General features: G+C 35.9%; 1 protein-coding gene across 1 annotated transcript in view; it reads left to right on the top strand.

Moving 5' to 3' along the window:
• The window catches only part of CFAP47 (cilia and flagella associated protein 47), a 544,467-nt gene that overhangs the window by 172,049 nt on the left and 346,812 nt on the right, over positions 1-25,606 (top strand). Inside the window, exons 27-29 of the mRNA XM_047075775.1 lie at positions 9,553-9,653; positions 13,390-13,515; positions 14,694-14,925. Coding sequence (XP_046931731.1) covers positions 9,553-9,653; positions 13,390-13,515; positions 14,694-14,925 — 459 coding nt within the window. The remainder of the gene's footprint in view (positions 1-9,552; positions 9,654-13,389; positions 13,516-14,693; positions 14,926-25,606) is intronic.

A 25,606-nucleotide genomic window follows, 5' to 3' on the forward strand; every position in this document is an offset into this window, starting at 1 on the left:
CAACTCAGCTTTAATAGGCATTATGGCATTAATCACATTGTAGAGCAAGCCGCCATATTTAGCAGTTCTACTTTTGGAGGCTAAAGATAGTGCCCTTTACTGTATTGAAGTAATTTGTATTTCTGATTAAAGTTAAAATTTTTCTGGGTATTTTTGAAATATAATAAATTTATATACCTACCTTCATGAAAACAAGCACATTATTTGTACATTAATGATATACATCTCTTGAGGCGCTTGGGTGGCTCAGTCAGTTAAGCGTCTGACTTCCGCTCAGGTCATGATCTCACGATTCGTGGGATTGGGCCCGTGTCAGACTCTGTGCTGACAGACAGCTCAGAACCTGGAACCTACTTCTGATTCCATCTCTCCCTCTCTCCGCCCCTTCCCTTCTTGCAGTCTGCCTCTCTCTCTCTCAAAAATAAATATTAAAAAAAAAGTGATATACATATCTCTGCATAGACACAAATGGTAAATTTTGGTGGTAAATTTTGCTTTATGTCACATTTCTTTCCTGGAAATCCCATAAAATGGTAACCACTATATTTTCCCCTAAGAACACTTAAATTAAGAATAAAACGTACTGATATACTATATTAATCAAAGTTAATGATTTCAAAATGTGAGACTAGACCTAAAGAGAGATTTTAAGATTTCAAAAATGGTTTACATCAATTACGGGATTATTTCCAGATTGTTGGGCAGACTAAAAATGAGGTGATACTAGTAAAAAAAAAAAAAATTGATATATGTTTAAAATATTGCTAAATGTACATATATTTCTAGGCTTGATGAATATCGATGCATCTCTCATGTACTAAAGAAGAATTCTCTGCCCTTACTTTGTTGTGATACAAATCATTGGAATACATTCACATGTGAAACATACTTCCATGGATTTATGCACACTTAGATAAGTGATAAGGTCACTAAATTGGTTAATAGCATATATTTCCTAGGATTGTGAATATTCATAAATAACAGCACCTTGATGGGCTCCAGATAACATATATGGTGGATTATTGCAGTGTTCAGATGAGTAGCTATAACTTTATTCCTTTTCTCTCCACTCAAGGAAAGATATTAAAAAACAAATAAGTGAGCATCACATTATCATCAAGAATCTTGTCATTCTGTTTTGATTTAATAAAAATGAATATCTAAAAACTCTGTAACTTTATTAATGACTAACAAAATGACATTTGATGTCCTCACTTGTGATAGAGAGATTTTTCTCTCTGTCAACACCATGGATGACCTCGATGGTTGTCAATATACATTACGGTACCAGATTTAGTTCCATTGATTGGCCTAACTAACATAAAAGTACTAGTTATGGTAAGCATTAAGTATTTAAATAAACATATCCACCCTTTTTGTATGTAAGTAAAGTTACATGTGAATTATTTTGCCATGGGCAGTAGAAGTGAACTTGTACAGAGTAAGGAAATAACACTGTGTAATAAATTAAATCCACAGGAAGAAAACATGAGAACTAGCAATGGTAATGAAATCTAATATAAAAAACTAAATAGATTTTTTCTATCTTAACATGTTAAAAAGGCATAAGATTTTTTAAAATAATTTTTATTTTAGAGAGGGAAAGAGTGTGTGCGAGGGAGAAAGACAGAGAGAGAGAATCTTAGAGGCTTCACATTCCGTGCAGAGCCTGACCCAGGGCTCGATCCCACACCCTGGGATCATGACCTGAGCCAAAATCAAGAGTCAGACACTCAACCGACTGAGCCACCCGCTTGCCCCTACAAAGCATAAAATTGTATAAAACAACTATAACACAGATTACTGGATCTGTAACACATACAGATGTAATTCTATGTGACAATAAAAGGAAGGAACGGAGATATATTGGAGCAATGTTTTATAGCATATTGGAATTGAGTTAGTATAAATCTGGAATAGATGCTAAATTGAAGTGCATATTGTAATCCTGAGCCACCAAAAAGTTTTAACTAAAAAAATAACAGCTAAAAATCATTGAGCAATTAACATGGTATAATAGAAACAATCCACTTTAATACAGAAGAATGCAATAAAAAACAGACCAAAAAAAAGACATGAAACATACAGGAAACAAAATAGAAGATAAAAATCCAAAAAAATAAAAAATAACCTTACATGTAAATGGATTAAACAGTCCAAAGGCAGAAATTGTCAGGTAAAAAACAAACAAGCAAACAAAAACAAACTACAACTGTGTATGGTTTACAAAACACTTTAGATTCAAAAATATGAGTAAGTTGAAATTGAAAGGATGGAAAAAGTCATACCAGGCAGTTAGCACCTATAAGAGAAGTGGGATGGTTATAATAATATTAGGAAAAATAGACTTTAAAACAAAAAAATGTTGCTAAAGAAAAGATGGACATTTTGTAATGATGAAATTGTTAATCCATCAGGACTATATAACAATTAAAAACAGAACTGCACCTAACAAATAATCCCAAAACCTATGAAGGAAAAACTGACAAATTTGAAAGGTGAAACAGATACTTCAAAAATAATAGTTGAAGACTTCAACACCTCAGTGTTCATAATGGAAAGAATATCTAAACAAAATCTGTAAGGATATAAAATACTTGAAAAACTGTCAACCAAGCAGTCTTAATAGGTAGGTATAGAACATACCACGTAATAAGAACAGAAAATACATTTTATTTCAAGTGCATAAGAAGCATTCTCTATGATAATTACATACTAGTCTATGAGACAAGTTTCTATGTTTAACATTTTTTTTTTATATTTATTTATTTCTGAGACAGAGACAGAGCATGAGCAGGGGAGGGACAGAGAGAGGGAGACACAGAATCCGAAGCAGGATCCAGGCTCTGAGCTGTCAGCACAGAGCCCGACGCGGGGCTCGAACTCACAAACCGTGAGATCATGACCTGAGCCAAAGTTGGTCGCTCAACCAACTGAGCCACCCAGGCGCCCCAAGTTTCTATGTTTTAAATATGATTGAAATCATGCAAAATATGATCTCCAACACAATGAAATTAAATTAAAAATTAACAGAAGGAAATTTGGGAATTTCATAAATATGTGAAAATTAAACAACACGCTACTAAATAACTAATGTATCAACAAAGAAGTCATAAGGTAAATTAGAAAATATTTTGAGGGGGCGCCTGGGTGGCTCAGTCAGTTAAGCGTCCGACTTCGGCTCAGGTCATGATCTCACAGTTCGTGAGTTCGAGCCCCACATTGGGCTCTGTGCTGACAGCTTAGAGCCTGGAGCCTGCTTCAAATTCTGTCTCCCTCTTTCTCTGTTCCTTCCCTGCTCATGCTCTGTCTCTCTCTCCTTCAAAAATAAATAAAAACATTAAAAAAATTAAAAAAAAATATTTTGAGATAAAGGAAAATGAAAGCACCCCATATCTAAATTTATGGGATGCAGCTAAAGTAATGTTTGGAAGGAAATTTATAGATTTAAATGCCTATATTAAACAAGATGAAAGATTTCGTATCAGTGGTGTAAATTTCCACTTTAGGAAACTAGAAAATCCTAAAAAAAAGGAACACATGTTAAATGCAAATAAATCAGAAAGAAGGGAATAATCTGTATGCCAACAGATTAGGTGATTTAGATGAAATTAACAATTTCCTAGAAAGACACAGAGTACCAAACCTAACTGAAGAAGAAATAGAAAATATAAATTGATTTTAATGTTTGTTTATTTTTGAGACAGAGACACACAGAGAGAGGGAGAGAGACAGAGACAGAGACAGCGTGAACAGGGGAGGGGCAGAGAGAGAGAGGGAGACATAGAATTTGAAACAGGCTCCAGGCTCTGAGCTGTCAGCCCAGAGCCTGATGTGGGGCTCAAATTTTGAACGGTGAGATCGTGACCTGAGCCAAAGTCAGACGCTTAACCAACTGAGCCACCCAGGCACACCAGAAATAGAAAATATAAACATTTTTATAACAAGTAAAAAGATTGAATGATTATTTTAAAAATCTTCCCACAAAGAAAAGTCCAGTCCTGGAGGGTTTCATTGGTGAATTCCACTAAACATTTGAGCAATCAAGGCTAATCCTTCATAAAATCTCACACCAGGCTTTTCAGTTTTGGAACCTGGCTCTGTACTTGTCAACCTTGAGAGCCACTGACCTCGCTACTTGAAGGAGCCCTTCCAGAAGGCTTTACCCAACTGAAACACATAGTATATACTTCATATGCCCTGGATGAAAGGTTGATGAGGAGGGGATGTTTACATGGTCTCAACATTTTATCCATACATTACTTATTACCTGCTCTTACTTGCCATTGCTAATTACTAATCAATTATTAAATATCCAGAATAGGCAAATCCATAGAGACAGAAAGTAGGTGAGTGATTTGTAGGGTCTGAGGGGAGAGGCAAATGGTGACCGACTGTTAATATATATAGGGCTTCATTTGTAAGCAATGAAAATACTCAAAAATTAATGGTGATGGTTATACAACTTTGTAAAATATTAAGAACCACGGATTTGTACATCTTAAAAAGATGGATTTCATGATATATAAATTATATATATAATAAATATATATATCTTAATTTAATTTAATTTAAATATATAAAATATATATATATATATTATTTTAAATGTTGGTATAAAAAATGAGGACATCTGATGGATGCTATCATAACCAAATGACCAGACTCTATATCACTAATAAGGAGGAACACTGACCTGCTGGGCTCCCTGGTGGGATGAACTAGAACTGTGCCACAGCACATATGAGATTTTCTTGTTCGAAATAAAAAATTATCCAGTCATGAGAGGACAATCAGAATATTTCAGACAAAAACAAGTAGCTTTAACTCTTAAAAATAATGTCAATTAATGAAGGACCACCCAAGAATGACACAGAGATTGTCTTGGTTTAAAGGAAAGCCATTTTAATCAATTTCTCAGTTTGGACTTTGACATTACTGGGACTCTTGAATATGGACTACAAACTAGATAATATTCTTGTACTAATGTTAAATTTGATGGTAGTGATGATAGGATTATGATTATATAGAATAATGTTCTTGTTCTGAGGAGATACAGGCTGAATATTTAGGGGGTCGATTTGTGTACACACACATTTTAAGAAAAAAAATTTTTTTTGTTTATTTATTTTGAGAGAGCGAGCGAGAGAGAGGCAGAGGAAAGGGAGAGAGAAAACTCCAAGCAGGCTCTGTGCTGCTGACAGGGCTGACATCCAGCCTGATGTGGGGCTTGATCTCACAAACTGTGAGACTATGACCTGAGCCAAAATCAAGAGTCAGACACTTAACTGAGCCACCCATATGTCCCAAGAAAATAAATTTTTAATAGAAGAGAGAGAAATAAATGTGGTGAAATAGTAATTTAACTGGGTGAAGGGCACCTATGTGTTTATTTTACTAGTCTTTCAATTCTGTGAATTTAGAAAAATGTAAAGTACAATGTTGGTAGAGGGAAAACAATCACTAATGAGAAATTTCAGGCGAGCCTGAAATGACAAAGTATAAAAATAAATATTGCATTCCATATTTGACTTTCTGTACATTATGGTATTTACTGTTTGATTTATCATACTAAAATATTCATAGTTTGTACATGACAATCGTATCTAACATGGTGGCGGTATAGAGAGAAGCCAGAGTTTTCCCTATCATCCTATTTTGCATTGTCCCTTTGAGTACAGCAGTCCCTTTTGTTTCCATACACACCTGCAAACTTTCTACCTCTGTAGGAATTTTCATGTGTCCAATGGGAGAATGTGTTTATGTTGCTTTTATAAATGTTGGTTATTATTTACTTAGGACAGCATCTGAAATAAAATGTTTCTTCCTGAGAATACAGGAGAATATTTATTTCTTCCAAAAAAAAAAAGGCTTTTATTTAAACTGGCTTCTCATAGGAACTTATATAACTTAACATTATTAGAACAGCTAAAAGTATTAAAATGATATTGTTTAATGAGATAATCAATGATAAAAGAAGGTAGTGAACAATGTTGGTAAGTGCTTACATCCATGGTCGTATCTAAGACTCTTTCCTGACTTGGTCACTTTGAGTATATGTGCACTGAGACAGACCTAGAAGCTAACCATTCTCATGCAGTGGGCCAAGAGTATAGCTTTGTTTCAGACAGGTTGAACTTGAAGTTGGGCCCTCTGTTTCCTAATTGTATGACTTTAAACAACTGTTGACTTTTTCTGGACCTTGCTATTGTAACCAAAGTCGAGAAAGTTAATACTTTATATCCTCAAAGACTGTTGAGAAAATTTATGTAAGTGAAATAATGTATTTTAGATGCTCAGCACAGTAGCTGCCCCCAATAGTTCAAGCCCATTTCCATCACCACCAACATCTGCATCGTATCACCTCTGTTACCAGGAATCTCCTCAATCCTGATTTTTGCCCGTTGGAACTCTTCTAAATCACATACGCCTGAAGATTGCTATATAAATTACCAAATAGAATTGAAACCCATAATGTCACAGTCACTTCGCTGTTACTGTACAATGTTACAGTAATTTTACTGTTACTGTAATATTGAATATTTTTAGACTAAATCGTCTACCACTAATGGTTCCTGGCTATATGGATTGGCATAGAGCATCCATAAATAATACCATTATTCTCTGATAAGGTACCATAAAGTGCCCTATTTTCCCAGAAATATTTTTGTTAAATTGTAGAGTATTAGTATTGCTGACTGCAAGTCCCTTTTCTGTTTTAATGTATTTTTTTAAAGGAGGTCTTTTTTTTTTTTTAAGTTCATCCATTTATTTTGAGAGAGAGTGCAAGCAGGGGAGGGGCAGAGAGAGAAAGAGAGAGAGAATTCCAAGTAGGCTCTGCATTGTCAGTGCAGAGCCATACATGGGGCTCTGTCCCACGAACTGTGAGTTCATGACCTGAGCTGAAATCAAGAGTCAGACATTCAACCATCTGAGCCACCCAGGTGCCCCTATTTTCATGTGTGTTTGATAAAAATGATGTTAGTGTTTAAAGTGTCCATATTCCCATGCTGTGTAAGTTGTATAATTTCTATATCATGTGCTACTCTATAGAAGAATGTCATCAAATGAATTTTGTATATGTTGGTTATTCTTTACTTTGAGGAGTATGTAAAATCAATGTTATCACCTTCAACGAGCTGGTTTTATACAAGAAAGAAGTAAGACTATTTATTCCCGGGGCACCTGTGTGTCTCAATCTGTTGAGCGTCCAACTTCAGCTGAGGTCATGATCTCGTGGTTCCTAAGTTCAAGCCCCACATCTGGCTCCTTGCTGACCACCTGTCAGTACATAGCCGTCTCCCTCTCTCTGCCCCTCCCCTGCTTGCAATCTCTCAAAACTAAACATTAAAAAAATATATTTATTCCTGTTTCATTCTCAGAATGAATTTTATTTCAATCTTATGTTCTTTAGTTCCACATCGTTTTATAAAAGTTTTAAGTGATACTGGTTGTATTTGTTCATTTGGTTGTTGTCCTGGGTAAGGTTGTCTCCAAGCTGACTTTTAGATGAAGATTCATGGATATGTGGTTTATTAAGGAATGGCTGCCAGGAAAAAACAAGGAAGGGGAGAAGGGAAGCAGAACATGGAATCAGTCATCCCAAATAAAATGAAATTTAAGCTCCAACCTCACCTTGATCCCATGGGATCCTCTGGAGACGAAGTTACACCACAGAGTTTTTGTCCCGTTTGAAGCAAAGAAGCTGGGCTTTCAAACTCCTGCACCACGGGGCGTTGGCTACAGCACCACCCAGGGGACCATAAATTTCCAAGGCAATTGAGGCTTTCAGCAGCTCTAGTAATCTGACATTGGTTCTCTGAAAAAGATGACAGTTACCCCACCATGCCCACCCAGAGGATGGGAGCCTCGCACAAAGAAATTACATCCTAGGGGAAAAGGACAGAAGGGCAGAGCACCACAGCATTTGCTGGAATCGTGTTTTTTTTGTTTGTTTTTTTCCTTGTTTTCCTGTAATCACTGTTAAAGCAGAAAACATTTTTGGTTCTAAGATAACAATGATGATGGTATCTGTGGGTAAACTGTGTTATCTAATCTGAGAAATGTTAATTAAACAGAGTTGGACAGTTAATGGAATTTTGATCGATCACTACATTTAGCACAAATACACCATATATAGAAGTAATGATTCATGCTATCGAGGAATTCTCAATTTCATTTTAAAAAGGACATCATACAGAAAAAACAATTGCATAGAGAAATACAATTTAATCTGGAATAGGGCTATCTGATACATGTGTTTAGGATGATGGAATAGAATGATTAGGGTTGGTCAAACAAGACAGTGCTCAATATGTATATTTTGCACAATATTTTAATGCACATCAGTTGTAAAGAGAAAAACATAATGCTTTATGGGAAAATATGCAGAACTAAGGTGAAAATCAATTCATTTACATATAACATATGTTTATTTGAATGTCTCTGACAGCTCATTATATTGGTACAAACTTCTTTATAGTCTCATCCTATCCTATATTTTACTTGTATCAACTTGGATTATAACACCAGATTTTGTTGTTTCATCTTGGCCAGTGACCGTAAACTGTGTAGAAGGGCTAATACAATACATGGCAGACTCAAGAGTAAAATCATCTTGATAAATGTTATAATGCACAAGTGAAACCAATAATCCATGTTTATAGTGGTATGGATAAAACATAGTACTTCTATTAAAAGATCAGTTGTACAAGGACAGAGTTGTCACATAAATTGGACAGGCCCAATATAACCTAGGAGTTTTGTAGTTCTTATTAATTTCACAATGCTTTTATAAAATAGGATAATAGTATGCAGTTTATGGAAGGGAGTAGTACTCTACTAGTTGAATAACTTCTGTAGTATTGCTTTCAGTTCTCAGATATATTTAAAGGACAAACACAAAAGACCATTTGAAGAAGTTAGATGGTATGTGCAATTTTTGGAGACCTTGTAGTTGAAAGAAACCTTGAATGTTATAAATGTTTTCAATGTGAAGAAGAGAAAGCCTAGAGAAGATACAGTGACCATTTTTAAGTATTTGAAGGAACATAATGGGGATCAGATTGTAGATTTTGTTCTCTGTTGCCCTGAAACGGAATGTCTGAAGTTACCGCTCTCTAGATACGAAATGGGTTGTCTCTGAGTCATGGGTCTTCCTATGGTACTGTCTCCCTAGTAGTGTCATCTGAAGGCAGATGCCATTTGTCAGGGATTCTTTACAAGAAGAAGGTGATTAAATTAAGTCTGAGGCTCCTTCAGTCCTAAAATTTCCTGAATCCATTTATGAACCTGCATAATTATAAGCTGTGTTCTAGAGCACACTTGACAGTGAAATTTACCATCTCTCTTAAAAGCTTTAAAAGTAAATATTCTTACACAATTAAAATACATATGGTAGGTGGTTAAGAAAAACAAAGTAGGTGAAAAGAAAAACGATAAATAATTCATGTCTTGATCATTTAAGGCATACAGCATACGTAAAAAATATTTCATTGTGTTCACTGCATCTCAAAAATTTATTTTATTGAAATGCAATGTTTTCACTTTTAGGTTTTTGCTTCCAGTTACTGGAACAGCAGAAAACTGTCTTCTTACTATTTGCCCGTATATGGCAACTCATCTTGATAAACAAACAATTATTTTAAAGGAAGGTAAGTTAGATATGACTGTCGTCTCCTACTCTCACTGTATATGCTCTTGTCATCCAAGCCAACACCTGAAGATAAAGTGACCTTAAAATTAACTGATGTTTATTAATCTCCTGCCATTTCCAAGAGCTGTGTTTAGCACTGAAAGTATAATATGGCAGTGTCTCTTAATTGCGAAAGTTGAAAATCTAGTCAAAGACTCATAAATAAATAAATACAAAAAAGATTGAATTAAGAGTATTGTACATGAGCTAGTTGGAGTGTTGGAGATGTGGGTGTGGTGCAGAGGGTAATGCTGACATATGGGGTCTGGGATGACTTTATAGAAAAGGTGACATCTGGGTAGAGCTTGACAAATGATCTTGAACAGGGTAATCTGGGAAAAGGGCAATATAACAAAAGCATGGGGGTCTTACTGGCGACACGAGGCAGCAATAAAGGGGCCACTGCACCCTTTATTCTGTAATAGTGGGAACCTTCTGTGATTTCTGAGTATCAGTGATTTGGAAAGGGAACAGTGGGGATGTGAGCTGAATTAAAATTGGAGAGTGATCAGTAGGCCAGCTGGGAGTTGCGGCAGAGGAAATGGTGAGAGACTAAGAACAATATGTGCAATGTAAGACATGGAGGAGAATGATGGAGTCAGTCTCAGACGAGGAGAAAGGATGAAGTATGGGAAAAACGTGTCATCTGTGTATAGTGTCAAGGCCTTGTTTCAGTGCTGTATTGGATATCTTTTCTATGTTTGTAACCGGTTTTCTCCTGTTCTCCACTTCTCCAAATGTGCCCCACTCCTTTGGAAACTCTTTAGTTCTGTTCTGTCTCAGTCTCAGGGCATGACCTTTTCTGGAACTTTTCAGAAACAATGGAGACCATCAGGCAGGAACACTCTGAACTTCCAAAGCATGCAACTGACCCATCATCTTTCCTGTCACAAACCTGAGAGAGGCCAGACTCTCTTGCCTTAGGCCATTCCTTTATCTGAATCCCTTCATCCTCAGACCTTACTTAATTAGCTAATCTTGCTTACTCTTACCCTTCAAATTATGCCTCCCTCTTAGCTGCTTTGGGGGCCAGTGCAGGATGACAGCTGGAGGAAACAGGAGCTATATCTTCTCAGTGGACAGGCTTGTTCCCAAAGAGGAAAAAGGGTGAATCTAGGCCATGCATTCCTGATTTATTCCTTGCAAATTTACCAGTCAGATAAACCACTCAATTTCTCACACAGAGGGAGAACAATAGCAAAGGAAACTGAATAATTAGAATACCATAGCTTCCTTTAACAGGAAGGACATGTCAGGGGTGAGGCAGAGCATTCTTCCACTTTACTGCTGTTACTTCACTACTGAGCAATAGTTTATACTGTTGACCCCTGGCCCCAACCCCTCTTCAAACTCTTTCTGGACTTCCACATACCATACTTCCCCGAGATTCTTCTCACCTTGCGGACTGTTCCTTCCAAGCACATATATATTACAAATTTTATACACAGTCTCAAAATTTAAAAGATTTCTGACCAATCCTGGTGTTATATTTTTATATTCTTCTAATATACTTGAAGGGTAGGGGAGATTTCAGATAATATAACAGAAAGAGCAGTGGATGAAGTATCATAGAACGTGGGTGGAAATTCTATTTTGTGTTCTGATCTCACCATTTGCCTTATGCTTTATTGTTAATTCTCGAATCCTCAAACATCTGTTATTTAGCAAAATATGCGTGGTAGGAGAGTAATAGGATACTAATAATATCTATTTCAAAAGGCTTTTGTGAGGACTCAATAGAGTAAATAGCTATAAATTATTGTTACTATTATCATTTCATTATTTTACGATTATAAATATTATTATAATTGCTTTAACACTCATAGTTTTCATAATATCCTCCAAAAAAATAATGAGGAGTTACTGTATAAAATATTGCTATTTCTTTAAAAGAAAAAAGGGAATAGAATCTTAGTGTTTGATTAAGTATGAAATCTGTGAATTAAAAATAATGCATCCATTTCAGTAAATATTACTATAGAAAAATGTGATTTTTAAATGTTCTAAAATATCTTTAGAAATAAGTATAGTCATAATTTGTATTATATATTTAATGCTTCCTAGGCATAGGGTACTCTGCTAACTACCTTATATTTGTTATTTCATTTAGTTCCCCCAATGACTGAGTTGATACTCTTATTAATTTCACTTAACAGATTAAGAAACTGAGTCATAAAGAGTTTGAACAGTTTGCCCCAGGGAATTCTAACCATATTTGTAAGGCCTCGGAGCCTACACACTTAGCTACTGTGCCCTAGAGTATGATATGTTCAATAAAGGTGAAATCTTAAAACATATTAAGTAAATCAAAAATTAAAGCAGTATGATTTGTTTCTTATAGCTAATATGCTAAATAAAAACTGTTATATGAATCATTGACTTTAGTTGAAGGGTACAGATGTGGGTGTGTACCCCACTATGAACTTTTTATCATTCGATAGTAAGTTGAAAAGACATTGCCTAATGCATCCACAATGAATCATTCTGTCATTGGATTTTCTAAGGCTCATTTTAATGAAGTCTTTAGTAGTGTAATGTTGCAGAGATATACACACCTACTCGATAACGATTCTCTGTCAAAATCTGATTGGCTTTTTATTGAAGGAATGGAAGAAACTTCGTATATACCAGCTTACTTATCTATGTTATTGCCTGTAAAGTAACCCTCACAACAAATTCATGAGCTCAGAACGTTTCATTTTATGTATAAAAACATGTTTCAGAGATCTTGTAGAACATACCATGGTTTAATAGCTCAGGAGTTGTAGTGCCAAGATTTCAAATTAGAAATTTCTAACTGCAAAGGCCATGTTTTTCTGACAGGATTACATTATGCATATATGTATACAAATATACATAGGTATATACATATGTGAATAGATAGGTAAGTAGATAGGGAATCTGGTCTTTTCACATCTATTGCCTTTTCTTAGCATTGCCTTTGGCTGGGTTCATATTACCATGTTGGCAAATTCTAGTGTATAGACAGCAACTGTAGCTGGAATAGAGATTGAAAGCTGTGCAAAATAGTGTCAGCTCATAACGAAGCAGTGATTTCATTTCAGAAAATTGAGAAGAAATTACTTCTGTTAGTGATGTTCTTCTTAATATTCACTTTTGAGCACCATATTTAATAATTCGAAAAATTTCACTGTAGAAACATTTTAAATGGTTTACATATCTTTGTTTATCCTAAAGGTGAGCATTGTTCATTTCCTAAAAACTTTGATATGCCATAATAATTGCCTTGTTAAATAAAATTAATTCAACTCAGAAAACCATATCAGCCTTTATTGTGTTTTTTCTTGACATCTTATTTTAAGTATAATGGACATTTAGACTTAAAAAAAAAAACTTTTTAGAGGCACCTGGGTGATTCAGTGGATTAAGCGTTCGACTTTGGCTCAGGTCATGATCAGGTTCATGAGTTTGAGCCCCACAACGGGCTCTGTGCTGTCAGCACAGAGCCTGCTTCAGATCCTCTGTCCCCCTCTCTCTCACTGCCCCTCCCCTGCTCATGTGCACTCTGTCAAAAATTAATAAAAACATTAAAAAAATTTATTCTATATATGTATACATTCATATTTATTATATAATATATATTTTATGTATAATTATGAAATTCAGGTTCAGTAATTTGATAGTCATTTCACAAATGCTTGTTGACCTACTATGTTCCAATGTGTCATTTGTAGATAAGAGTGACATTTCTGTGAAGAGTGGAGAAAATGTGTTGCTTCCCTACCAAGAAGATGGTTTACTCTCTTCTACTTTGACTAAACATAATGATGCTGAGCCTGCAAAGAAAAAATTATTTGTTGGTATGTGGCAAATAAATAATGTACTCAGCCAACCAAGTTCATAACATGATCTATTTAATATTATTGAGTTGAAAACTTAGGCTTTATGAGGTAAGAAGAAATCCATGAAGAAAACCATGCATTTTTCATTAATTGCAAGTGGGTCATATGCTCTGGGAGCTGTCTGCAATGATCTGGAGCAGAAATTCTCTGATGTTTTTTGTTCACAGTGTACTTCCTATCTCAGTACTTTCCCCCTAGGTCAGAAGATGTGCCAAGCAGTTCCGTTTATTAAATAGTTCGGTTGAAAAACCAAAGAGTAGTAATTCACGTGATCACCAGCATATGTTGTAGTGATATTTAACTAAAATGTTAAATATCCTGTAGAGCCCCTGTGAATCTGCTGTGACATCCCCAGTACTCTCTGTATAGTTAGGGAACTTCCAAACTAGCGGTTTGTCTGTTATTTGTTGAGCTGGATCTAGTATTACCTGTGTTAGAAACAGATGAGCACAGAGAAATAGATAAATATGCAAATTTGGTATTATCATTTGTAATGAACTATTCAAATATTATTTTCTCTAGAATGAGTAATATTGAAAATGTTCCTGTTTACTGAATGGACCAAACCCAATTAAATATTGTGAGGTTTTTAAATGAGTGTGTGCTTGTGCCATTACATAGATATTTTTGAAAAAAAAAAAAAAAAGTAAAATCATTTTATATTGAAAATTTCTATAACTTGAGATGTTTTGTTTTATTGAAGTACTTCTCTTGGATATATAGTCGTTTTGAATATGAAACCAATATTTTGTTTCTATGAGTTTTTCAGCTAAGGTTTAATTCTAGTAAGTAGAACTGAAGAATTGTCGAAATAGTTTACATATGTAATTGAAAATGAAATGTTTCATTTTGGGGAATGTTTTCACCATTATGACAAGAAGAAAGTTTAATGATTTTCTTTGTTGAAACTCATCTATTTTTAAAGTATTTCTTTTAGGTCTTTGCAAACAAAGCTATTTTTGTATTTTTAAGATACAATCAATTGACTCAGAATTTCTTTGAGAGCATTGAATAATTTGTAGGATGAGCTTTATTTGTCTACATGCAAATAGCAATAGCTGACAAGATATTTTACTCTCTGGTGATGTAACTCTTTTTTGTTTGTTTGTTTGTTTACAAACAAATGTGAATTTTAGGTATCGAAATAATACCTGAAAGATTGAACTCGGGCAAAAGTAAAACCTCAAAGGAAAACAAAGATAAATCTATGAAAAAGGAGGAGAAAAATGAGCACTTCTTTTCTCTTGAAGAAGGAACAAAGGCATATGACTTCTTTGAAAAGGTTGTACAGGCTGCTCAGACCTGGTTCAGTCTCTTTGGCTGGCCTGAAGGACCCCATTCTCTTTCTATTCCAGAAACTATAAGAAGGTAACAGTTATGTGTTTCTCTAAATCCTTTGCTTTGTATCATATAATAAAATGTAGTATATTCTTTGAGGTTGTTTTAAGTGAAACACAATCTTAAATTATTTTGCTCTACACTCATAAATTATGAGGACGCTATTCAGAAAAGCAAAAGAGTGCAAATATAGATTCTTTAGCATTCATGTGATTTTTAATTTCTTCTAAACATCTTACGATTTGAGGTCAGTACTGACAATCTCTTAACCTCAGTTTCCTCCAATGTCAAATGAGAAGGGGTAAACTATGGGTAGGAAAAGCCCTTGTAAATTTTAAAAAGTTTGGAAATTCCCCATGTATAGCTAAGGAAATACCAGCTCTTGATCTAGAGTATAGCCTGGTAGACGGTACATTTACATTAGTCTTTTATGTGCTTTTTAGGACTCAGCATGTCTAAAGTAGATAAACTGCCTTGGTTTATATCAAATCATTTAATTCTGTTGTTAATTTAAACTGGAATTTAGGCACCACCCTTGTTGCAACTTTGCTGCTGTGGTGGTTCTCTGTAACTAGAAGGGCCATAGTAGAATTTTTGCCTCTATAGTTAGGAGCGAGGTAGGTTATGCTAAATCTCTAGTTTTCCTATAAGTTATCTTTTTCAGTTTTTTAAATGAATGGGACAATATCAGCTTCATAGAATGAGTTAGTAATATTTCATCTCTACCTGTGCTGGGGGAAAATTAATACAGCAGATATACTGAAAATGTACAGGCTTGATCATACAATCGTCTGACTCCAGGGAATTTTTTAGAAAAGTTATTCTGTTAATAACTTTTTCAGTTTTCTCCTTTGGTGTTTGTTCTGAAAATGGTACCTATTTTGAGTAAATTTTAATGATGTATTTTCATTTTAGGGGAAATCATTGATTAGACATTTCCAACTCATTATTTGACAATAGTGACTGCTAGTATTATTGTTTTTATGTTCATAGTCTCTTGCTCATTTATAATTTTTATTTAATTTTAAAAAACTTTATTTATTTTTTTTGAGAGAGACAAAGAGAGCACGAGCGGGGGAGGGGCAGAGAGCGAGAGGGAGACACAGAATCCAAAGCAGGCTCCAGGCTCTGAGCTGTCAGCACAGAGCCCTACACAGGACTCAAACTCATGAGCTGTGAGATCATGACCTCATGACCTGAGCTGAAGTCAAACGTTTAACTGGCTAAGCCCCATCATTTAATTTTTATTTATTTAACTTTTATGTCTCACGTGGTAAATACTTGAAATAATTTATCCATTTCTGTGTTTTCTAAATTATTTAATGCTGATTTTTTCTTTACAATTTACTCCTTTAAACTTGAATTGTATGTTTAATTATTTTCAGATCTATAAATTTATCTCATTATTCCTTGTTGGGTGCATCCCAGAATTTTTGCTATTAAACATTCTCATCTTTGTTGTTTTTTTTTTTAATTTTTTTTATCATTTATTTATTTTTTCAGAGACAGAGACAGAACGTGAGCAGGGGAGGGGCAGAGAGAGAGGAAGTCAGAGATTCTGAAGCAGGCTCCAGGCTCTGAGCTGTCAGCACAGAGCCTGACATTGAGCTTGAACTCACAAACTACAAGATCATGACTTGAGCTGAAGTCAGATGCTTAACTGACTGAGCTACCCATGCGCACTCATTTTCATTTTTTTTTAATAGAGTGTATTATTTTAATTTTAATTTTCTATTTTCTATATACTTTTATTGTAATGATTGCTAAATTGTTGTATAGTATAATGTGTTGTTGGATTTCTGTGGTCTTGAATATTTGCCCACTCACATTAACTTTGGGGCATTTACTTATGTTATTTTGTTCTATATTTTTGTAATGTAAATGGTGCTGAAATTCAATACATCTGGGGCGCCTAGGTGGCTCAGTTAAGCTTCCAACTTTGGCTCAGGTCATGATCTCACCGCTTGTGAGTTCAAGCCCTGTGTCAGGCTCTGTGCTGACAGCTCAGAGCCTGGTACCTGCTTCAGATTCTGTGTCTCAGTCTCTCTGACCCTCCCCCACTTGTGTGCGTGGGCGCGTGCTCTCTTTCTCTCAAAAATAAATAAACATTAAAAAAAAAAGATCCAATGTATGTTTTAAGTGGTAGCAGATATTTCTGGATGTTACATAGGAAGGATTTCAGAGTTGTGATCACTGCATCAAATAATAAAAGCTTTTAAAAATCTATTTTAGTTTTGGATGATTTTCTAGTAAGTTTTCTATTTTATATCCCTAGTCATGAGTTACATTGCTGGTCTGGTTGTTCCCTGATGGATTTGAGTATCTTGCTATTTTGATAAGTGGGAAACAGCTCATGTCATTGGGTACTGCTTGGGGGAACACAGTTCTTGAGAATATGGGGACCTTTCTAGCCCTGAAAAAAAAGCTGCCCCAAACCAAATGTTGCCCATCTTTGAACCCCCCACCTCAATGTTTCCTACATCACCCCATCATCTGGAATCACTCAGTTTTTCTGATGAGAAGTCCGATGTCATATTTTGTGAGTACCATGTTCATTCTCTCAGAATTATTTTATGGTTCCCATTTCTCTGCTAATGTATTCTGCAGTTTATGAAATAAAATCCGAGTGTGGGAATATTTTATATCATTCAATCTACTTGGTATTCTTTAGGCCCTTTCACTTAGAATACTCGTCTTTCGACTATTCTTGCATGCCTCCTATTTCCTGTCCTCTGTTTTGTCTATTTTTCTCTGTTGTCTCTCTCAATCTCATTTTAGAATGATGGAGGACCTGCGTGACTGATCCTTTATACCACTTTCAGTTATGTCCTGCGATATAACTGGATGTATTTCTCTGTCTTTGCTTTCTTAAGTTTGTAGATCACTTTCACTTGCTCTTCCAGTCTTCTATAAAATTTTTAAGTTGGTTTTTACAGTTTTGTTTTCTAGGGACTCTGTTCTTTATTCCTTCCTCCCTCCCTTTCTCCCTTCTTTCCTCTTTAACTTTAATAATAGCATCCTTTTTTGTGTTTTATGGATGCATGCCTTCTCAAATATCTTTTCCACATATAGCATTTGAATTAATCATCACGATTTCTGTACCAGAGGTCACTTCCTCCTTCTGTATCTGCCAGCTGTAATGTTGGTGTCTCTCTTAAGTTCCTTTAGGAAAAATGGCGTCCTTTCCCCATGTAGCCTACTGCTGTGCAGTCCATCATTTTAACTTATTCCTCAGTACAATTCTTTATTTTATAGATATTCTTCAGGTTGGTATACTAATAGTTCTTTCCCCAATTTGAGTGTTTTTAAAGGTCTCCAGTCTTTCTGACATTTCAGAAACATTTTGAGAGGGAGAGAAGATGAGCACATATGTTCATTTTATTATCCTGAACAGAAAGTTGCTCTTTCTCATAGTTTGTTGAAGTTTTACTTTTCTGTTTATCCGAGCTTAATGACCTATCATTTCTGTTATTGCTTTCATTATTCTGGTCTAATAATCCATCTACTGAACTTGCTTTGAAATATGTTTCCTACCTTATTCCTGTAAAAATGATTTTGTGGGGCACCTGGGTGGCTCAGTCGGTTAAGCGTCCCACTTCAGCTCAGGTCATGATTTCAGAGTCCATGAGTTCGAGCCCCACGTCAGGCTCTGTGCTGACAACTGAGACTGGGGCCTGTTTCAGATTCTGTGTTTCCCTCTCTCTCTGCCCCCTCCCCGACTCATACTCACTCTCTCTCTCTCTCTCTCTCTCTCTCTCAAAAATAAAGATTAAAAAAAAATTTTTAAATAATTTTGTGATGGTATTTTGTTAATGATAATGGTTCATATGTATTAGACTCTTAACTATGAAAAAGGTATAATTATATGTGCTTTGTGAGTATTCTTTACAATAAATGACCTGTGAGGTAGGTACTATAGTTATTCCCATTTTACCGATGAGGAACTGGAGGCAGAGAGAGAATAAGCAACTGTCTCAAAGTCACTCACCTGATAAATAGCAGAGCCAGGATTTGAACCCCACCATTCTACCCCCCCCCCCCCCCAGTGCCAGTACTTTTAAGCATCATTCCACTTTTCAATTATTACAGGATCACATTAAGATTTAGAAGACTTTATGGGGTGCCTGGGTGGCTCAGTTGTTTAAGTGCCTGACTCTTGATCTCAGCTCAGGTCTTGATCTCAGGGTTGTAAGTTCAAACCCTGTGTTGGACTCCACACTGGGTGTGAACCCGAATCAATCAAATAAATAAATAAATAAATAAATAAATAGGATTTAGGAAACTTTAATACTTGAAAGACGTGAGCTCCACTTTTGTCTTTAGCTTTAGGCTGAACACTATATGTACCTATGGTTAGGTATATTAGTTCAAGAAGATTAAGAATACAGTAGTCTAGAACTGAGGAGAGTTATGTAACCCTAATGTGTATAGGCCACATCTAGGATTTCAGACCAAATGAAGCTCAAATTCCTGGGCAAGCCATGAATTTTACTGAAGTCAGCCATGTTAGCAGGGAAACTGAATTGCCTGGCCTTATATGGACTAACCCCCGACTGGAGGGTCATCTACTACAGGATATAAAACCTGGAAGACTAGAATTCATTGTGAATTATAGTGTGGGTATCAAAAACTTTTTGTTTTCCTTTTAACATTATTGAACATTTTTTGACATATTTATGCATCACCTTTCTTGAACCTGAAGATATGAGTTGTCAGAAATGCTGCTTTATTGATGTATTATCTCAGGTAATTTCACTCTTTACAAACACCAATTTGCAGCAGACAGGCAATATGGACCATTTCATTTGTTGATTTGGGAGATATTCAGGTGGAATAGCAGAAACCAATTATTTGAAGAGATTACCTTTATTGATTAGTAGTCTGTTTTCAGTTCTTCAAGGCCCTTAGATATTATTTATTTTCAGCCCTTTCCCAAATCACCAAAAGATGGATATAGCTATTGGAAGCTATAAGAGAGCACAATTTATGTTCCAGAAATCATCAGAGGAAATGTACTAAATATCATAGTCCCCTAACTTTAACTTGGATGACTTGTGGGAATTCACATTTTTTCCAGACACTGCTTGGGAAGGTCTCTATGCAACTGACCACAGAAACATTTAAATCATATTGGAAATTCCAGTGCATCTGGGAGAAGTGATTGCAGTACATCTCAGTGCTAGTCTGCACTTCCATTCCAACATGTATCACCTTCCAGTTGCCACACACTAAGAGCACATCTGGGAATGCCTCTCAGGAAGCCTGGGGGAATGGGTTCAAAGGGGAAATTGTTTCAAAGCTACATTCCATTGCAGAAGTTCTCATTTAGTGTAAATGTATAGAATCTCACAGGAAATCAAATGAATCATTGAAATGTTCTACCATTCATAATGAGAGCATGCCAAATAAAATATTTTTCATTGCCTCTGAGTCCTTATTTGTAAAAAGGAGGTAATGATAATACCTACCTTATTGGGTTGTTGTGACATTTAAAAGAGGAAATACCTTTATTAAAACAGAGGTTGGGACCTAGTAAGTATTCAGTAAATGTTAGCTGTTAATATTAAATTAAATTAGGATTATGATAGCAGTGTTAAATATTTCTGACTTCGTGTATTGTATTCACCAACTCTTCTATTTGGTGGTGGAAAGTAAATTCAATTCCCATCTTTTCCAAGCACTTATACAAATGATATTTCATTAATGATATTTCTCCTTCCCTTGCACAGGATTTTTTGACAGCTTGATGCAGGAACTTCTGATGTTTACTAAAAAGCGTGAGTGTGTGTGTGTGTGTGTGTGTGTGTGTGTGTGTGTATGGTATGCTTTTGTCTTTGCCACTTTGAGCTGCTGGCAAGATCACTGATAAATTTAATAATATAAACATAAAGTTTCACCTCTATTTCTGGGCAGCCTGCCTATTCTTTCTGCCAACCATGTCCAAAAAAGTCACAAAAACGTGTCTTTAGACTGAGAGTGTTAGAATGAAACCAGTTAAATAACTGATTAGACTTGGCTTCCCTGAGTTCTTTTCACTTCTTCACATTACTCTAAGAATGAGGGATCATTTTACAATTTTTTTCCAGTTAGTTTCCTTCTTTAACCATTTTACTACTTGTTTGTTGGCAATAGTGGTAATAGGCAGGTGGTTTCTTTACATGAAAAGATAGATCACAACACAGGTACACCAAGCCTTTGGCTTGTGCATATTTTCTTTAAAAAAATTTTTTTAATGATTATTTATTTTTGACAGAGAGAAAGAGCATAAGCAGGGGAGGGGCAGAGAGAGAGGGACACACAGAATCCAAAGCAGGCACCAGGCTCTGAGTTGTCCACACAGAGCCTGACATGGGGCTGGAACCCACAAACATCGAGATCATGACCTGAGCTGAAGTCGGACGCTCAACTGACTGATCCACCCAGGTGCCCCTGCTTGTGCATATTTTCAATTTCCAAAGTAGGGGCACTCTCAGAATTGAAACAGAAACTTAAAATCATTTACCATCTTATTATGTAAACGAGAAGACAAGGAATATGGTTAACAATTAATTATCGAGGTTTTAATTGATACGAAGTTTACATATGTGGGATATGCATACATATAGATATTAAAGAAAATACTCTCGTTTATGCATCATAATTTGTGCTCCCAATGGGCAATTCAGTTATTGACGAGCAACATCACCTTTTCCTCTAACAAACCTGAGGGCAGTATTTTTGTAGCTAATTTTGGTCAATCTTCATGTGCTAGAGGAAATTTGAAGACCCAAGCTGTTTCCTCATGATGCTTTAAATCATGAAATAAAACACACATAGAGAAAGGTTCACAAACCAAGTACAAGCCCTCAATTTACTCCTAGAGCAAGCCCCTGTGCACCTATCAATTTGACAGCACCCCAGAAGCCTCTTATGAACCTCACAATCTACCAAATCTCTATAACTGTAAGAAAATTACTAGCTTGACTTTTACGGTCAATCATTTCCTTGCCTTTTTATTTATTTATTTTTTCAGTTTTATCATCCAAGCATAAATTGGTAAACTCCAGAGTTTAAGTTCTCTGTTTGAATTTTCATAATTTTTGTCACTATGTAACATATGGACAGAATTACAACTATGTGACCATGTGTATAGCTGCCACTTAGACAAGGAACTAGTCCATTGCTCATATCCCCGAGTCCCTGCCACCTCCACTTCCCTTCCACCTCCCAGAGTAGTAACAATTATCCTGAATTCTAAGACCAAATATTAGTTTTGTGTGTTGTTGAATTTTACATAGAAAGAATCATATAGTTTGCATTTTTTTGTAGCATTTGGATTTTTTTTTCTCTTAGTATTATGTTCATGTGATTCATTTTGGCATTTAGTAGTAGATTAGTAGTAATGTTGTACACTAGGCCATTGTCTGAATATTCTATAATTTCTCCATTCTGTTCATAGATATTTCACTGGCTTTTGGAGTTTTCTATTATGAATAATGCCACTATGGAAATTTTGATATATGTCTTTTGTTACATATTTCTGAAAGGCATATATATATAAGTGAAATTGCCAGATTGCAACATAGAAATATCACCTTTAAAAAATGTCTTTAGAAAAACGGGGGGGGGGGCAGTTGTCTGGGTGGCTCAGTCTGTTAAGCGTCTGACTCTTGGTTTTGGCTAGGGTCATGATCTCATGGTTCGTGAGTTCAAGCTCCGCATCAGGCTTTGTGCTGATGGCCCAGAGCCTACTTATGATTCTCTCTCTCTCTCTCTCTCTCTCTCTCTCCCTCTCTCTCTCCCTCTCTCTCTCCCTCTCTCTCTCTCTCTCTCTGCCCCTCCCCCTGCTCATGCTCTCTCTCTCTGTGTCTCAAAAAAATAAATAAATAAAAAAGGAATTTAGAAATATGATCACTTTTAGAAGATACTTCTAAGCAATTTTCCAGGGTGGGTGTACCAATTTAAACTCCCACAGGTCAAATATGCAAGTTCCACTTGCTCTTTATCCTAAGAAATAGTTAATGTTGTGCATCTTTTCAGTATCACCTCCTTATAATGTATGTGGTTTGAACTAACATCTTACTGCTCTTGATATTAAGAAATTTTTCACATGTTCTTGGTTGTTTGAAAATGTTGTATCGTAAAGAGCCTGTTCTTTGTAGTTATCGGGGTTCATAGTGATTCTTTCGTCTGTGGTTTCATTTTTTGTCAATTTTGGAAAGTTGTCAATATCCTTTCAATTATGGGACTACCTCATTCTTTTGAGCCCCTCTGCTTTGCTCACTCTTCTGTATTTTTCATCCTTTTGTCCCTCTGTGTTGCAATATGGATGCTTTCCTATGGCCTATATTTCATTGCATCAATTTTCTCTTCACTTGATTTAGTCGGCAGTTAACTTCAGTCATTGCTTTCATAATTTTACTTACTGGATTTGTGTATAAATTTTCCATTTATTTATATATATTTTTTATTTTTTTAATGTTTGTGTATTTTTGAAAGCGAGAGAGAGAGACAAAGCACAAGCAGGGGAAGGGCAGAGAGAGGGGGAGACACAGAATCTGAAGCTTTTGATGACAAAATTCTTTTTTTTTAAGTTTATTCAATTATTTTGAGAGAGAGAGAGAGAAGTGGGGAAGGAACAGATAGGGGGAGAGAGAGAATCCCAAGCAGGCTGCTCAGAGACTGATGTGGGGCTTGAACTCACAAATCACAAGATCGTGACCTGAGCCAAAATCAAGAGTCAGATGCTTAACCAATGGAGCCACCCACATACCCTGATGACAAAATTCTTAATCTTAATCATAGTACATATAATTGCTTTAAAATCTGTGTCTTGGGCACCTGGGTGACTCGGTTGAATGTACGGCTCAAGAAATGATCACAGGGTCATAAGATAGAGTTCATGTTGGACTCCACACCGCATGTGGAGCCTGCTTAAGATTCTTTCTCTTACCCCTCTGCCCCTCTCCCCCACTCTCCCTCTCTCTCTCTTTCTAAAATTAAATAAATAAAAATAAGTAATATCTGTGTCTTAAAACTATAATCTGGAGGCACCTAGGTGGCTCATTTGGTTAAGCTTCTGACTCTTGGTTTCAGCTCAGGTCTGATCTCATGGTTCATGGGTTTGAGCTCCGTGTCTGGCTCTGCTCTGACAGTGTAGAACCTGCTTGGGATTCTCTCTCTCCCTCTCTCTCTACCCTTCCCTCACTTGCACTTGTGTGTGTGCACGCGTGAGTGTATGCTCTCTCTGTCTCAAATAAATAAATTTTTTAAAAAAAGCAAAGCTATAATCTGTGGGGCCCCTGTGTGTCTGTTTATATTATGTATTCTTTCTCTTTTTATCCAACTTGTTGCTTTTTCTCCTTCTTTAGTTATAGTCTGGTTATGTTTTATTTCTGTTTAGATCATTTATCTTTTTCATAATTTTTATAGCAATATTTTAGGGTGTTCATTTTTTTCCATGACATATTTGTTTGTTGGTAACTTCAGGATATACTAGCTCTATTAGATATATTACTTACGACAGAGATGTCAAGTAACTTCCATAAAGGCACAGAGTAAGAGCCAGAGTTTGAGTAATGGCAGTTGTACCCTTACGTAAATCAATATACTTTCTCCTGTAATATACAATACAGACCTACTAGCTACCAAACTGGACAACTGCCATTCAAAATGGCCCCTTGAGCACTTTTTATTTCTCAGTCTAAGTTAGTAATACATTTTGATGGCTAGCCAACAGATAGTGTAGTATTAGATAATTAATAAACTATAGACAGCAAGAGTTGGTTGGATTTTTTTTTACTCCATTTAAAAATTACCATGCATTATAATTAACTGAAGGAGGTATCAGGTAATAGAGATTGCACTGTCTTATATAAAGAACAGAGACATGTATAGGAACAATAGCTCTCTGGGATTATCTTTAAAATGTGAATCTCCACTTGTGAGGCCAATTTGCAGGATGTGTCCTTTTAATGATTAAAATTTAAATTGAAATATATGTGTAAATTTGTTTTTGTGTATACATGTGTGCTGATTGATATCTGTTTTGAAAACTATTATAGGCATTATTATCTTAAAAAAAATTTTTTAATGTTTATTTTTGAAGGAGAGAGAGAGAAAGTGAGCGGGGAAGGGGCAGAGAGAGGGGGAGACACAGAATCTGAAGCAGGCTCCAGGCTCTGAGCTGTCAGCACACAGCCCAATGTGGAGCTCAACCTCCTGAGCCATGAGATCATGACCTGAGCCAAAGTCAGGTGCTTAACCGACTGAGCTACCCAGGTGCCCCTATTATCTTTAATTTAAATGGTATCAAATTTGAGTTCAGTGAGTTTGCATAACTTTGCAACCAGCTACTAGTTGCTGGGTCCAGGACTTAATCCCTATACTGTTTCTCCAAAGTACTTACATTTTCTAATCACAATCCAATCTTACAGACTTGACAATTGTAATGTTAGATAATAATGTGTGTTTAAAAGAAGATATGGAGGGGTGCCTGGGTGGCTCAGTTGGTTAAGTGTCCAACTTCAGCCCAGGTCATGATCTCGAGGTCTGTGAGTTCGAGCCCCGCGTTGGGCTCTTTGCTGACAGCTCAGAGCCTGGATCCTGCTTCTGATTTTGTGTCTCCCTCTCTTTCTACCCCTCCCCTACTCATGCTCTGTCTCTCTCTGTTTCAGAAATAAATAAACATTAAAAAAAAATTAACAACAACAAAAAATAAAAGAAGATATGG

Source organism: Lynx rufus, unplaced genomic scaffold (assembly GCF_022079265.1).
Source record: "Lynx rufus isolate CCGP_SWC_20201006 ecotype Redwood Valley unplaced genomic scaffold, mLynRuf1.p SCAF_14, whole genome shotgun sequence".
NCBI lineage: Eukaryota > Metazoa > Chordata > Mammalia > Carnivora > Felidae > Lynx > Lynx rufus.